This window comes from Phyllopteryx taeniolatus, chromosome 10 (assembly GCF_024500385.1).
Source record: "Phyllopteryx taeniolatus isolate TA_2022b chromosome 10, UOR_Ptae_1.2, whole genome shotgun sequence".
NCBI classification, from domain to species: domain Eukaryota; kingdom Metazoa; phylum Chordata; class Actinopteri; order Syngnathiformes; family Syngnathidae; genus Phyllopteryx; species Phyllopteryx taeniolatus.
In genome coordinates, this window is record NC_084511.1 from 7,914,958 (window position 1) to 7,931,772 (window position 16,815).

The window sequence follows — 16,815 nt, forward strand, 5'->3', positions numbered from 1 at the left end:
TTCTATTGTGTTCCTCTTTAGATCTTCACAGGTAACAACGACCCAGACGAGGAAGCCCTCACTGTTTTTGAGCCGGCTCTGTTCGGCCGGTTCCTGCGCATCCACCCTCGTGGTTGGACCAACGACATTGCTCTGCGTCTGGAGGTGCTGGGCTGCAACACACAACAGGACTTCTAACAAGCAGTTACGCAAAGCACCTTTAAGTCACACATTAACTGTGCGCTCAGCTATATGGTATTGGATCTTTTTTTGCTGTTAGAAAGTGTAACAGATATGGAGTAATGGAGGGAAAAGTTGGGACTTTGAAAAAGTATTTGCCTTGGATATGCCAACATCTTCCAAATGTAATCTTGTGTAAATATTTCACACAGAGATGGCTGTAGACTGTTTAATGATTGTTATATATTGTTAGCAAAGTATGGACTCATGTATATTTCTGCTGTCATAAATTTCATATAAAAAATTCATCTTGAGTTGCGTTGGCGTTCATTGCATACTTCAGGTGTGACAACAATATACACGATCTAGATACATACAGGCAAAAACAATATAACACCTGCACAATCTAATGCGATTTAATACATTAAACAAAAAATTTCAAATACAGTGCCTTGAATAAATATACCCCTTGACCTATTTCACATTTTTCCAACATACAACGACAGTTTTTTTTTAATTGAGATTTTATGTGATTGACCAACACTAAGTAGCACAAAAGTGTAAAGTGGAAAGGAAATGAATGCTACATCCATCTATTTTCCATTCCGCTTATCCTCACTAGGGTGCTGGCGCCTATACCAGCTGACTCTGGGCGAGAGGCAGGGTACATCCTGAACTGGTCGCCAGCCAATCGCAGGGCACATATAGACAAACAACCATTCACACTCACATTCACACTTATGGGCAATTTAGAGTCTTCAATTAACCTACCGTGCATATTTCTGGGATGTGGGAGGAAACCAGAGTACCAGGAGAAAACCCACACGGGCACAAGGAGAACATGCAAACTCCACACAAGCGAGGCCAGATTTGAACCCGGGTCCTCAGAACTGTGGGGCAGACATGCTAACCAGCCGTCCACTGTGAATGAATGACTGAAACTGAAAGTGGGACTTATGCCTTTCTTTCAACAATAGCTTTCTTCTGCACTCTTCCACAAAGGCCGGATTTGTGGAGTCCATGACTTACTATCGTTGTTCTGTGGACAGATTCTCACACCTGAGCTGTGGATTTCTGCAGCTCCTCCAAAGTGACCACAGGCCTCTTGGTTGCTTCTCTGACCAGTCCTCTCCTCACTTGCTCCCTCAGTTTTCGTGGGTGCCTCACCCATTTCTTGGTAGGTTTTCAGTTGTGCTACTTTTTTTCCTTTTGAGATGATGGATTTAGTAGCACTTGTTGAGATGTTAAATGCTTGGGCTATATTTGTATCACCTAAACCTGCCTTTAACATCTCCAAAACGCTATTGTTGCTGCAGCAAATATCATGCTATGCTCACAATAACAGAACAGGCAGGCAGGACAGCCACAGAAGAGAGGGCCGCCCCACCCATCCCCGTAGCACCGACCCGGGAATCGCCCCACGTTCCAGCCAGCACCCACTACCTGCTCCCAAGAAAATAATTTAATGAGATTGAAATCTGCCTGAAGAGATGACTTGGGTTCCTGTAAATAAAGAAGAACATCATCAGCATACAAATTGATTTTGTGTTCTGTCACTGGCGAGCAGATACCTTTAATATAAAAAATATAAAATGTGTCTTGTTGTAGCTGCTTTTTCCGGGTCTATGCAAGAGGCACCGCCATGTTTTCGTCTTCGAACATCACGCAATCTTTCGCGTTGTCACAGCATGCTCTCTGTCACTCACAGTCCAGCGCGAGATCTTTTGGCCGACTTCATTTTGTCACACAAGCTCTATTTAAGTGATTTCTTGATTGAACAGGTCAGGAGGACATGAGGCTTGCATGTGGTCACTGAAAATGAAGCAAAAGATGTGATTAGCCACAGTAAATTCATGATTTAACAAGGGGGCCCATTGCTATTTCACACAGGGCCAGGTAGCTTTGAAAATTTGTTTCTGTAATAAATAAAATCACTCTTCAAAAACAGCATTTTATGTTTACTTGGGTTATATTTGTCAGATATTTACGATTATTATATCATTATTTGTTTGATGATCTTAAACACTAAAGTGGGGAAACTGTGTAAAAATATAAGTATATTTGAGTAGGGAACCAATACTCCTTCACGACACTGTGTATTCTCTTCAAATTCTTAAAACCGTGTATCATTTTGTTCCACTTCACAATTATGTGCTACTCTGTGTTGGTCTAGCACATAAAATGTCAAGAAAACAAATTCAAGTTTGTGTTTGTCAGGTCAAAAAATGTGAGAAAGTAAAAGGTGAATGAATACTTTTGAATACAAGGCACTATGTTTATTATTGCTGTTGTAGTTTGCAATGGTGTAGAACAGTATGGCATCATATTGAGAACTATTTCTCATATTTTGCTTTTATTTAGCTACAAACGAGTGGCAACAAATTTCCTTTCCCGTGTTGTACTCACAAATTAACAGCGTTGTGTTCCTAAAAAATATGGGAAGGGATTCTTGTACTTTCCATTCACGCTCAATAATTCCATGCCAGGAAATTGAACTTTCTCTCTGCTTCATTCTATCACATTATCATTGCTCTTTCTTCACTCCATGTGCCAGCTGCCCTTTGTGTTCCTTAATTGTTATTATGGCTTATCCTGCTCCAGCAGGCTGTCCTGGGACACACAATGAGCAACTGTGCTCCCATATTGTTCTGTGACAAGAAGCAGTGCGGAGGCTTGTGTCTAAAGAGTGTGTGACAAGGTTGTATGAAAACATAATCAGTATGTTTGTTGCTCCAAATTGTCTTTATCACCTGATTATCAGCTGAGGAAGTGTCCAGGCAGAGGGGACAGGGGAGAGCAACACTGGACAGGACGTGCATTTGCAGAGACATTGGCAACAGCACATAATGCTTAGCTGACAGGGCTCGGAAAACAAGTATGCGTAACGTCAGCAAGAGAGGGAGCACCTGTTTTCAACACCAAGCGAGCGAGCCTTGATGGGAGTGTGCAGAGGTCATTGCCTCATGCTCAGGTCTGACCACTAGGTTGCTCTTTAATCTTTGTTTGAAACAAACAACAAGAACAACTTACTCACGCTTTCATGTTGTCGAAGTTTGAGTTTGAGTTTATGCTGCAGAAAATGGTTGGCAGGCTAGGGAGGGTTATTTATTTTTTTTAAATCCAATACAGTAATTTGTTACCTGTTCAAAAAATGTAGTTATTAATGGAATCCAAGTACCGTAAAATGATTGCAACTTGATTACTTTTAATCACTTTAGGAATACTCCAATAACAAATACTAGTATGCTAAGAAAATAAATAAATAAACAAATTGTAAAAAAAGACTAAATAAATAAAATATTAATACAATATACTGTGCATTCATATACATTTATCTGGTGTCTTCTGTCTTACGAATTTTTAATATAGATGGTTTTGCAATGCAATAGGAAGCCGGAGCACCCTGAATTCAAATCCAAAACCTCTGAACTGTGAGACAGATGTGTTCACACTTGTTCATTGTGTGAAAGTATTCAGACCCCCTTAAATGTTTCACTCTTTGTTATATTGCAGCCATTTGCTAAAATCATTTAAGTTCCTTTTTTTCCTTATTAATGCACACACAGCACCTCATATTGACAGAAAAAAAACTGAATTCTTGAAATTTTTGCAGATTTATTAAAAAAGAAAAACTAAAAGTATTCAGACCCTTTGCTGTGACACTCATATATTTAACTCGGGTGCTGTCCATTTCTTCAGATCATCCTTGAGGTGGTTTTACACCTTCATTGGCGTCCAGCTGTGTTTGTTTATACTGATTGGACTTGATTAGGAAAGCCACACACCTGTCTATATAAGACCTTACAGCTCACGGTGCATGTCAGAGCAAATGAGAATCATGAGGTCAAAGGAACTGCCTGAAGAGCTCAGAGACAGAATTGTGGCAAGGTACAGATCTGGACAAGGTTACAAAAAAATGTCTGCTGCACTTAAGGTTCCTAAGAGCACAGTGGCCTCCATAATCGTTAAATTGTGGGAGAAGAGCCTTGGTGAGAGAGGTAAAGAAGAACCCAAAGATCACTGTGGCTAAACTCCAGAGATGGAGATGGGAGAAGGTTTTTGGCCTTAATTCTAAGCGGGCTGTGTGAAGAAAACCAGGCACTGCTCATCACCTGTCCAATACAGTCCCAACAGTGAAGCATGGTGGTGGCGGCATCATGTTCTGGGGGGGTTCTTCACCTGCAAGGACAGGACGACTGGTTGCAATCGATGAATGCGGCCAAATACAGGGATATCCTGGACGAAAACCTTCTTCAGAGTGCTCAGGACCTCAGACTGGGCCGAAGGTTCACCTTCCAACAAGACAATGTGCCGAAGCACACAGCTAAAATAACGAAGGAGTGGTTTCAAAACAACTCAGTGACTGTTCTTGAATGGCCCAGCCAGAGCCCTGACTCCAACCCAATTGAGCATCTCTGGAGAGACCTGAAAATGGCTGTCCACCAACATTCAACATCCAATATGACAGAATTGGAGAGGATCTGCAAGGAGGAATGGTAGAGGATCCCCAAATCCGGGTGTGAAAAACTTGTTGCATCATTCCCAAAAAGACTCATGGCTGTATTAGCTCAAAAGAGTGCTTCTACTAAATACTGAGCAAATGGTCTGAATACTTGTGGTTGTATGATATTTCAGTTTTTCTTTTTTAATACATCTGCAAAAAGTTCAACAATTCTGTTTTTTCTGTCAATATGGGGTGCTGTGTGTACATTAATGAGGAAAAAATGAATTTAAATGATTTTAGCAAATGGCTGAAATATAACAAAGAGTGAAAAACATTTGTATTACTCATACTGTACATATTTTACAAATTGGACACATTCACATCTCATTCAGGGTCCCCTGGGGGAGTGGCAGGTAGATAGACCCAAAGTGGTGCTTAAGCACTAGCCCTTTTGACCTTGGCGAAAAAAAAGTGCCCTTCTTGATCCAGCACCTGCCCTTTTGGTATTGTAATTATACTCAGTTTTGGCAGATGTTATTTTTAGCTACGGCAAACTACACTCACATGAATAAACGTTTTGTTTTGTTTTGTTTTTTTACCTGTCCTGTTCAGCTGTAAGGTCAAGCAGCAAGGAGAATCTTTATAACTTTTATGCTGGAACAGTTTTACTGTGCAACAGTCAAGTTTTTTCTACTGCCACTGTGGTTCTTGCTATTAAAATGTATATTTATTGAAATTTATTTCAGTCCGACAGAACGAGGTTTTAAAGGAAACTCACAGAAAAGGAAAAAGAGGACAGAAAGAAAAATAATCGAAGACAGGACACTAGCTGTAAGATAAAAAAAATCAACAAAACCAAGCATTATATGTATACTACAAGTTCACATTGGATTGCTGTTTAACTGAAATGTGTTGCGAGTGGCTATGTACGACATTCTGAACATCTGTCGTAACAGAGTGCAAGTGAGGGGACATCCCAAGGTCATAAGAGTTGTTTATAGCAATTAGGGAGTGACCCCACATGAAGCAACTGAGTCCCTGTGTCTGCGGATACATGCAAGTGACTTGACACCGTCTTGCATGCAAAACAAACGCCAGAGGAGAAGAGGAGCCCCCCCCCTCCCGCCCCATTACTATGACTGCCAGGTGGTGGTGTCGTGCATTAAACTCTGCAGTGGCCCGGGGTGATGGGGAAGGCTGTTGGGCACTGCTGCCCTACAGCCAACTCTTGTATTGAGCTGCATTAGATTTTGCTGGTGTACGTAACTATGTATTCAGTGGATTTATGCGAATTAAAAAAAAAAAAAATGGCAATGCACACAATATGTAGACTTTTTTGTTGTTGAAAATAAAATAAAACTTTCATTGCAGCATACTAGAATTTCTTCACCCCATGAGACTATGGGTAAGAATTTCCCAAAATGTACACATTTGTGTGTTCAAATCTCTCACGCAAGTACTGTGACACTGCAGCCAAAAGATGTTCTCACTTTCCGCTCTCACAACCTTGTGGCTTTCTTACAATATTTCCTGTTGTAGGCACCCTAGACGCACAAAAATACCCAAATGGGCCATTCCTTTACCGATTTTACAATCTTGGAGAAAAGTATAGCAGGTATAGGAAACTTTATACATTTTCCTTTAATAATGTATGTTTGAAAACAAAATACTACATATATTTATAACGTTTCAGAAAACTGAAGTCATCTTGCATGTACTTTTTGTGAACTGAATTTACTTTGTGGTTGCTTATCCACTCATAATTAGATGTTTACTTGAATTATATATATATATGTGTGTGTGTGTGTGTGTGTGTGTGTGAGTGGATGATTGGGGGTGTTTTTTAGGATTATAAAGGTATTTGTTTTACAATTTTCAGATATTATATCTTAAATCTTGACTTTGATGGTGGCAGTCCAAGGGAGATTTAAGGGTGAAGGAGGTCATCTAGTGGACAAATATGGTGTTACATGCAGCGTTTGTTACAAGCACGATTGTCCTCTGATAACTACTGTACATACCAGAGGTGGGAACAAATCATTGCGTTGCAAGTCACAAGTCACTCTCAAGTCTTCACCCTTAAGTCCTGAGTCAAGTCCCAAGTCGAGACAGGCAACTTCGATCGCGAAAGTATGCCGAATTAAAATGACATTACACTAATAAACACGCCACCAGGGGGTGCTGCAACCGCGCACACACAGGAACAACATGGCGCTTTGAGCAACGGCCCCCAAACTTGGCCAGTTGAGAATCTCCTCGAGGGACCGCAGGTGCCACGGGTCTGACGTAGGGTTTGTGTAAATATACGTAAGCACAGGTAGAGCATGCAAAGGCCACACAGGCGAGGCCGGATTTGAACCCGGGTCCTCACCAGTGCTTCACGACCGTGCATCTTCAGAAATCAGTGGAAATGTACTTATCTCTTATCTTATAATAGGGTCTTAATTGGAGGTCCAAAGTAATTTAACAAAAAAAACTCATTTTTTTTTCAATTTAGATATTGTAATTTCAAAGTTAAAAAAATAAATAAATAAATAAAAATTGCTGTTTGCACTTCTCAGGTGGTATTTTCTCCCACTCTTCCTTGGCAGTTCAAACTCTTGAACATTTGCTGGGTTCTTCCCCCCAATGGCAAATTTCCACTCCCCCAAAGTTTTTCAATTCATGATACCAGCACGGTGGATGACTGCTTAGCACATCTGCCTCGCAGTTCTGAGGACCCGGGTTCAAATCCGGCCTCCACTGTGTGGAGTTTGCATGTTCTCCCCTTACCTGGGTGGGTTTTCTCCGGGCACTCCGGTTTCATCCCACATCCCAAAAACATGCATGGTAGGTTTGATTGAGGACTCTAAATAGGTGTGAATGTGAGTGCGAATGGTTGTTTGTTTCTATGTGCCCTGCAATTGGCTGGCGACCGGTTCAGGGTGTACCTCGCCTCCCGCCTGGAGGTAGCTGGGATAGGCTCCGGCAGCCCGCGACCATAGGGAGGATAAGCGGTAAAGACAATGGGTGCATTTCATGATACCTATGATACAGTCAAGGCCTCCATTACCATATGTAGAAAAGCAGCCCCACAGCATTATGGATTCTCCACAATGCTTGACTGTTGGCAGGGTGTTCTTTTCCTTAAAGGCTCCATTGAGCCATCTGGAAACATACCGTTTGTGTGCATTGTGCATTGTGTGCAAGCTCTATTTTTGTTTCATCTGACCATATATATAATATTCATTCATTTCCCATACCGCTGATCCTCACGAAGGTTGCGGGCGTGCAGGAGCCTATCCCAGCTAAACCCTGGGCGAGAGGCGGGGTACACCGTGAACAGGTCGCCAGCCAATCGCAGGGCACAGCTGGTCTGAGAACGCCTTGGGATCCCTCTGCAGGAGCTGAACGAAGTGGCTGGGGAGAGGGAAGTCTATACTTCCCTGCTAAAGCAACCCGACTCTGAATTAACAGAAGATGGATGGATGGATAGATACATTATAATTTTTTGAATGTCTGGCTGCTACGGCAAATGCACCACACAAATTTGTAAATCTGACTCACATTAATCCCTCTCCATCCATGAACCTCACCATATGGCACTGGAAAGAGTTCTAACTCGATGAGATGCATTGATGCATATCCAGCATAACAAGGGAGAGTCACTGAGGACTGAGTGCCTCACTGAAGTCAGTCGTGTTGCTGTGGTGATCATAACAAGTAATGTCACATTTAAGGACACATTCAGGGCCCTACACAGCAGAGTATTGTATTAAGCTTTCCAAATGACACAGTATGTCTTTGCCTACTCAAAGGGGGTCTAGGGTTAATCTGCCCAATTTAAATACATGTCTGAAGGACCTCAAAATATGCAGTCTCATGTACTGTATAGCCACAATTCAGGACGAAAAAGACAATGACAGCACATTTTCTTTTCATATTAGTTCTTTAATGATGTTTTAATAGAAAAAAAAAGTATTTTAATACAGATTTTCTAGCAGCTTGATGACTCAGTTTCAGATTTAGTAACATTTAGCCTACTGGCCTTATTATTTTTTTTTAATTACCATATAAAAAGGAGAAGCCTGCAAGCGAGGATAAAGCAAACAGCTCTAAAGAGAGGCAATCGTGGTTTACTACAGCAACCTCTCTGGAGGTTATCACACAGTCACACGTGTCAACAACAAAGCAAAGACAGAGAGCACTGAAAAAAGCTCAGCAATAAAAGGAAAAAGAAATAAGAGTTACAGTCTTTAGAATGACAAATAAGCATCAGTAACACAGGCCACAGAGTTTGTAGAACATGAATAAAACGGCTACACTTTCATTAGGTTAAAAAAAAATTATAATAATTACCAAAAATGATTTAAGTGACTGTGGCTCTGGCAGAGTATTCTTGCATGAAATGCCCCATGGCATTGAATGAGGTTTTATTGTCTAGATTTTTGCTAAGTCATTGCTCAGTTTTATGTATAACATGAAGACTTAAAGCTCCTGCTTGACATATTGTTGGTATTGTTCGCAAACAATAAACAGTAAAAGAGTAGGCAAAAGATTGAGGTCAGCAGAATAGAAAAAAATGGCACATTTTGTGAGAATAACAAATGTTTTGACACTAACAAATTCTCTCTTTTATCATTACTTTCTGCGTTAGTCCCAAAGAGTCTAATGAGGAGAGTGACTGATTTCTTCTATTGGGATAAGTCAATGTCAGCAACTGTTACATGAAATGTAGCTGAAAATATTGACCACACAAGTGATTATATACATAACACCAAAAGCTGTGTTGGGCTTCATTTAGTCATATGCAGGACAAGTTTAACAATTAGTTTAGTCCTTCTAAGTGCAGCCAGCTCGGATGAATGCACGTGACCTGCATAGCATCTCAGGCACCAACAAAAAGACTTTTTTTTAGCGTATGACTATTAGAAATGAACAACGAAAATGTCTAATTTAAATTAATCATTAAAAGTAAAATATTACACACACTCATTGGGTTACGGTTGTAGCTAAATTTCGTTTGACGTGATTTTAGTAATAATGAAAAATTGTCTTTTTAAAAAAAAAATAATAATAATCCTTCCCTTCCCTCATTATTCTGGCATTTTGCAAATAGTTTTGGTAATTTTAACTGACCTAAAATAGGAAAAGGTCTGTCTGATTTAATTTCAGACAGTGAAAAAAAAAAAAACATGTGTGTTTTTTAATATAGTGTATGTCAACATCTAGGTTCAACTGTTTGTACTGTAAACGTTGGCTGATAAAGAGAAAACTTTGCTAAATTTTGAAAAATGAAGTAAGCAGGTGTTGAAGTTGGAATTGGTAGGAAGTGTACCTAAACTGAGAGAATTCTGTAACTGTTCAGACCGGTCTGAAAAGGTAGATTTGTTTTTGAATTGAGGTTACTGCTGTGAGTCAAGTGTCTCACTTGTAGTCCTTGTGCCACTATTTAAAAAATAAAAAATAAAAAATAAAAAATAAAAAATAAAAAATAAAAAATAAAAAATAAAAAATAAAAAATAAAAAATAAAAAATAAAAATAAAAATACAAAAATAAAAAATAAAAAATAAAAAACATTCAGGGAAAAAAAAAAAAAAAGGCTAAACACTGAAACTGAGTAAAAGTAGTAATATTCACAGTAACAATACTAAAAATGTAATGAAAATTGAGATACAACCTGTACATAAACATTTACTTTCCCGCTTATTGTTCTACTCATTGTTAGACATCAGTATACTAATTTACAGTAGTCTAAAAATATTTCATTTATTAATGAGTAAATGATAAAATCACTCAACATTAGTACATGACTGGTTAAGGGGATATGAAACCTGTTTACTCACACACTAGACTCACTAGCTTGTATGAACTAGCTAGAAATAGCTCGTCTAGTGCACAGAAAATTTATGCAAACTGTATTTTTTAATTTACCCGACATGTTTCGTCAAATTGGATGTAAAAATAATGTACCACTACCAAGTCAATCAAGAGGCCTGTGTTTTTATGCTTAAATGCATATTTTTGTTCATCAGATATTTAGACCACATGTCTGTCAATGTCAATCTCACTGTAGCATGCAGCCATTTAAAATATGACATTTGTAAATGTTTGAGTGATAATATTAAGCAGATTATTCAACATGAATTAAAACTGGATTATGGTGAAAAAACATACATTTTGGTTGTTTCATTTAAGGATGTTAGCTTATGTGGCTAGCTAGAACTAGCTTGATTCTGTCACCTTGTGGTGTGTTATTTAGTTGGAAAATAAATGTAACAATATGTCAGTCCATCTATGACCCTATTTAATATCCACACTTATCTTAGGTTCATTATTCATGTTTCTTTTACCCCTTAAATATTGTAAGAAATGAGCTTTGTGATTGAAATAATCTATAGATTTGGAGCAAATATGTAAGAACATGTAATAGAAGCACGAATGAGAGGATTAGTGAATAAAAAAAAAAAAAAGGAAAATTAAATCTCTCCTTTTCATCAGTTGACCTAGTTTGAGTTCACTGTTGAAGAGAATGCATGGTAGAAGTGGATAAAGAAGAAATTCTCCCCGCATGGGAAAGCTCCGAGCGCCTTTTTAAATTCTACTGTCGTTAAGACGACCCTAATTTAAAACAATACACAGTGCAAATGACAGGAAAAAAAACTAGGACTCACCCATGAAAGTCACAAATTAAGTAGCATCATTTAGAACCCTACTCCCAAAAATCTTGACAGAACAATAAAAGATGTGAAGGATTTAAAAACAAAAAGCCAAATTTGATTAAGCATTGCATTGAATTTGATATGAGCACATATCATGAAATGCAATATGAACAACATTTTCCTTGTCTTTGCGTATGCTTCCTCAGTTGCACTTCTTTCTGTCTCCCGTGAAGCCGGTTGGTGAAGTAGTTAATGCTGCAAGTGTATTTTCAGGTGAACTGAGGCTGATCTCGTGATATTAGCAACATATACACTTTGTTTCCCAGGGAGTTGTCTCAGTGGAAAATGGTAAATGGACTGCCTTTATATAGCGCTTTAACTACACCATCACAGTGCCCAAAGCGCTTCACAAAGCCTCAAAGTCACCCCGTTCACACACACATTCATACAACAATGGGCGCTGAGCCACAGCTGCCGCTGTATAGAGAAGATATGAAGATACAGTAAAAGCTGTAATCAACATCAGAGGTGGAGCACCCAGACTACGTTTCCCTGTGAGAATACGAGTTTAACTGCTTGTTACCATTACAGAATTCAAAGACAGGCTTTTCATGTCACGACCAATGTTGATTGAACAGGAGAAGTTGCTTGTCATTCCATCATGCCCACTAAAAAAAAGTCAGTTTCCTTTCTGCCATGTAATTCAACTTAATGCCATCACAAGTTGAAGCAAATATAGCAGAGAAAGTACTCATCCTCCATTTTAAAAGGTAATGGATAAGTCACACTCACTGATAAAGGTACAGTACATCATAAAATAATATTTTGTAAAAGTGACAAAGTATACTGTTGATTGTACATTCGTGACAATACCTCATGTATTTAAAAGATATTCTATTTGGATTTCCAAATCACAACAAAGTATTAAGCTAAGGTTTTGAGCTAAAAATCCCAAGTATAAACTACCATTATTGATAAAAATATGAATAATAATAATAAATTCTTCATTTTATTCCTCCTTGAGGTATTTTATGTGTTAATATTTTGCTGCCTTCCCAGACTGTGTTTCGCGTCACCTCCTTAACTTGTATAGCGGTGAGCCTTCTTATCATCACCAATACAGCTTTAAACCTGATCACACAAGTTTCTCTTAACAACAAACCACCATCAAGGTTAAAGGAGGAGGCGAAATTAAAGGTGGGCAAAGGGCCGCTCCCTCAAGCGCAATCTAGAGGGTAATCTAAGGATGACAAAAGGTGTTTAGAGACAACAAATGGGAAACATTTTCTACCGGTCATGTATAAACATATGTTACCACTATAAGTCAGATATGTGTCACTGTGTCAATGTAGCCGGGCAGCATGTCTCCATTGGAGCAGCTCTTTGGTGTCGGTTGGGCATTGGGCAACATGTGAGCGGACGTTTCTTCTGGTGCTGCCGTCTGCCCACGTTTCAGCCGGCGGTGTATGAGGGGTACAAAGAACAGAACAACCCCTCCAATCATGGGAGGCACACCAGCTGCAGAGAAGGCCACTATGTAGTCCCCAAAGTAGTCGTGAAGAAGACCTGTGACGTGGCGAAAGAAGACTCAATTATGCTTTATGTTAGGTCTTCCATTAACGAATACCTGGTAAATCAAATCCCCAATGTTTGTAAAATACAGTGTGGATGGTAGGGCTCGAAAGGTTAATTGCAGTCTTTACGGATTCTCCAAAATTCATATGAATCTTTAGCCCTGTTGCATATCTGGAAGACACAAATTCTTAATTACTTTCAATGTTAGAGCAGTCAGGGCCTTCTCTGCTCGCCCAAGCACTATCAGAAGCACTGACTTCAATTCTAATGTTCCTTTCATGAAATTCCATTAATCTATTCCCAAACATCTATTCTTTTCATTTCCTAGCATTTCACTTGTTTGCAGTGCTTCAAAGAAGTCTATGTTAGATTCAGTGATGCCGGTAACAAGTTACAAAGTAACTCCATTACTCAAAAAATGTGTCCCAGTGACGTCATAAGTAATCTAACACATTACTCTTTATATTAGAGTAGTAGAACTGAGATTACAGTTACTTTGATTTATCTGCCAATAGTTACTTTTTGGTTCACGACAACCAAATCTTGATCTGCTTTTGAATAAAAGATCATTGTTTACTCTTACAATGATCGACATGCCGCTCGCTACTTTTATTTATCCATTGTTGCGTGCGTGATCTATTTTTAGACTTCATCTTCGACTTCCGCATAGGGCGGCGTAGCGCCAATCCAACGTGATCACTAGTGTCATTTGACTCCAAGTCACCATTTAGCCGGAACAAGGCAGTCACATGACCGCACACAAACTCTTCGTGGGCCAATCAAAGTGAATTTTTGGGGGAAGAACAGCTACGCGAGTGTTTACTTTTCAGACTCCGAAAAAAAACAGCTTCGTCATGTGGCATTGTCTTAAATTATGACTGCCCAAACGTAGATATTTCAGCCCACTTTTAATTTGAGAAAACACCTAGTGGTCAGTTGCAGATGTCTCTGTCTCTCTCTCTCTCTCCCTCTGTCAAACACACACACAGACACACACACACACACTTTGTCAATAAGTCTGGTCAGCAAAAAGCATCTTCATTCAGTCATTTCAGAGAATAAAGCAAATAATGTTTTTCTAGGGCCCAGTGCATGTGTTGTTGGTTTTTGGGCAGTTCAAAACTGAAATGGTGGCAGGTGTGTGTGGACTCCCATATATTATTTTATTTATTTTATTTGACGTTCATACTCTGATTTAAAAAAAATAATAATAAATAAATAATACATTTTAAAAAGTTGCTGACGAGTTACTCCTTACTTGAGTAGTTTTTTCACGGAGTACTTTCTTACTCAAGTAGATATTTGGAGGACAACTTTTTACTTTGACTTGAGTAATATTATTCTAAAGTAACAGTACTCTTACTTGAGTACAATATTTGGCTACTCTACCCACCTCTGCAAGACATGCGACTGTTCTAAAAATAAACTTTTAAAGTCAAACATACACGATGCCAGCGCAGAACGTCCCTGGAGTAAATGAGATTATGTGAGCCATAATGTCTTAATTTATTTTATTTATGTTTTACACATCCTAAAGATTATCCATGCAATATTTCCATTACTTTTCCAAACAGAGCTGCAAAATGCATTTTCAATTTCCATAACTGCCAGGTTTTTCATGACCGTACGAACCTGTAATGTTGACTTTTGACATCTGATTTAACTGATTTAATAGACTTGGTTCTTTTACTACAGTTGAAAACAGACTTGATAAAGGCCTAACTCAGCTGATTTAGAGCAAGAGGCGGAATACACGGGACAAATCCCTCATCAATCATTTTATGCCACAATCATTTACACTCGCATCTATGGCAATAAGCCAACCATAGATTTTAAAAGCCCTCAGGCTGGGTATTGTACTAGTGAGGCAGCAGTGCTCATCACTAAGCACAAAACTCTCGACCACTCCAAGTACTGATTGAATTTCCAGATGTCCTAACGTGCTAGAATGTTTTAAGTCATACACATCTCCTGTTTAAAATCAAATTGAGAGTGAGGGTTAAAAGACGGCGTAAGAAAGAGCATGCCTGAGTCAACAAATAAATGCTTTGCCCTCCATGCTCACATTAGATGGTTATAACTTATGACTTTAAAGACAGGGAAGGTCGGCTTGGAGGAGGTTGGGGAGATGAAAAAAAGAGCTGAGCACAGTGATCCTAATATGCACCCTTCTTTAGCCTGAGGACAAATCCCCAAGACGGCCTACAGTTGGCTCCAGGCCCATACCTTTCCACACATTGTCCTCTTTTCATTATGCAGCTGCACACTCCCAACCCAACAGATACATTTTTCAGTCTTTGTTCAAGTCAAGTGCTGAAGTTTACGTTTACCAATATCGATAAACTAGCAGATTACAACCTTCAGTGATACAGTGCATATAAAATAAGTTAAAACGCTAGTCTCTCACCTGCAATGGGTGGGCCTGCAGTCATTGGAAGAGACATAAGGCCTAACAGGTATCCTATGGCCTGCGAGGCCTGCATGGGCCCAACCAGCTCAAACGCTATGGGAGCCATCATGGTAAGGAAGCATCCATCACACAGTCCCAGGAATACACACACAACCACAAGTTCCTCAAAGAGGGAACATTGAGGGATCATAATGGACATGAGGCCCAGGGCTATGAAGGACACCACCTATAAAAAACAGAAGAGATGCATTACATTGTTCTTAAATGTTCTTAGAATAGATAACCATATTGCGTGCCATTATTTGTGCAAATGAACCATGTGCGGGATTTCCATATACAGTGTATTTGTTTACATTTTAAACAATGTTCTACACTGCAAGACAAATATGGTTAAAATTTGGTGTGGTTATTTACTCTACCTGCTTTCTGTGTTTATTTATTTATTATTCATGGAGGGTGGGATGGCAGAAAATGATGGGCAAAATGCAGTGTCAATTTTTGCAGGTGGTATTTATGAACCTGGATTCCATAGAGTCCAAAAAGGTACTCAAAAAACAAAGAACGTTCACTTTACTATGATGTCTTGACGGGGGATATATCAAATACACTTGATATATTGCGGATTGCTGCGAGTGAGATGTATGACTATCACGACTATTAAGTACAAATCCTCACGTTTTCATCTTTCATTCACTGCTATTGCACCTCTCACAGTAAGCAGCACACTCCTTCGCCCATCCAGAAAACCCCTGTGCGCATGTGTTTGCATCAGCCTAAAACTGAGAATATTTAATTTTCATGTTCAAAATCCAACTGTGGCATCTGCTTGATTCATTATATTGGTGTAATTTTATGAATCAAAGGGTTGATTAACATTTATATAGTGATTTATAGGAGAAATCTGAATATTGAGATATAGAGTATATCGTGTATCGCAATATAGCCTATAAATATCGCGATATTGTTGTCGGGCCATATCCTACAGCCCTACTCAGAGGTTTTTTATTTTAGTTTGATATACAGGAAAAGGAAAAAGTATGTGAACTCTCTGGAAAATAGTCTGATCTTCATCTAAATCATAAGTCTGCTTAAACAAATACCAAAAACTATTTTATGTTTTCATATTTTTATAGAGCATAACATGCAAACATTCACAGGATAGGTAGGATAAAGTGAACCCTTGGATATAATAACTGGTTGACCCTCCTTTGGCTGCAATAACCACAACCAAACGTTCTTTTGTAGTTGCAGAGCAGACATGCGCAATGATCAGGATGAATTTTGGACTTTTCTGGAATTTTTTCTGGAACTTTTTGGGAATTTTCCAAAGCGATTCTGTTGCTGATTTGCTTCTACGTGTGTTTTTGACCATCGTCCTGATGCATCACACATCCTCTTTTGAGCTTCAACTTTTGGACAGATGGCCTCAACTTCCATCCATCCATCCATCCATTTTCAACACCGCTTATCCTGGTTAGGGTCGCGTGGCGCTGGAGCCTATCCCAGCTGACATTGGGCGCTTAATAAATTTAACATTAACATCTGTAAACTAATTAGATAATTGTAGGCGCTTTTCCTAATTAAT

The 16,815-nt window shown here is 39.1% G+C and overlaps 2 protein-coding genes across 6 annotated transcripts in view; one reads left to right on the plus strand and one right to left on the minus strand.

Annotated features, from left to right (window-relative positions):
* The window catches only part of f8 (coagulation factor VIII, procoagulant component), a 31,377-nt gene extending 30,904 nt beyond the window's left edge, over positions 1 to 473 (plus strand). For both annotated transcript variants that reach the window (XM_061786925.1, XM_061786926.1), the window contains one exon: positions 22 to 473. In XM_061786925.1, the coding sequence (XP_061642909.1) occupies positions 22 to 177 (156 nt within the window). In that variant the 3' untranslated portion in view covers positions 178 to 473. The remainder of the gene's footprint in view (positions 1 to 21) is intronic.
* A 116-nt stretch (positions 474 to 589) lies between these two features.
* slc16a2 (solute carrier family 16 member 2) overlaps positions 590 to 16,815 on the minus strand; it is a 55,776-nt gene continuing 39,550 nt past the window's right edge. For 3 of the 4 annotated variants that reach the window (XM_061786938.1, XM_061786937.1, XM_061786936.1), the window contains exons 7-8: positions 15,228 to 15,456; positions 11,261 to 12,811 (exon numbers count right to left, since the gene is read on the minus strand). In XM_061786938.1, coding sequence (XP_061642922.1) covers positions 12,570 to 12,811; positions 15,228 to 15,456 — 471 coding nt within the window. In that variant the 3' untranslated portion in view covers positions 11,261 to 12,569. Of the gene's footprint in view, positions 1,972 to 11,260; positions 12,812 to 15,227; positions 15,457 to 16,815 lie in introns of those variants that run through there. The other variant, XM_061786939.1, reaches the window with a different exon arrangement.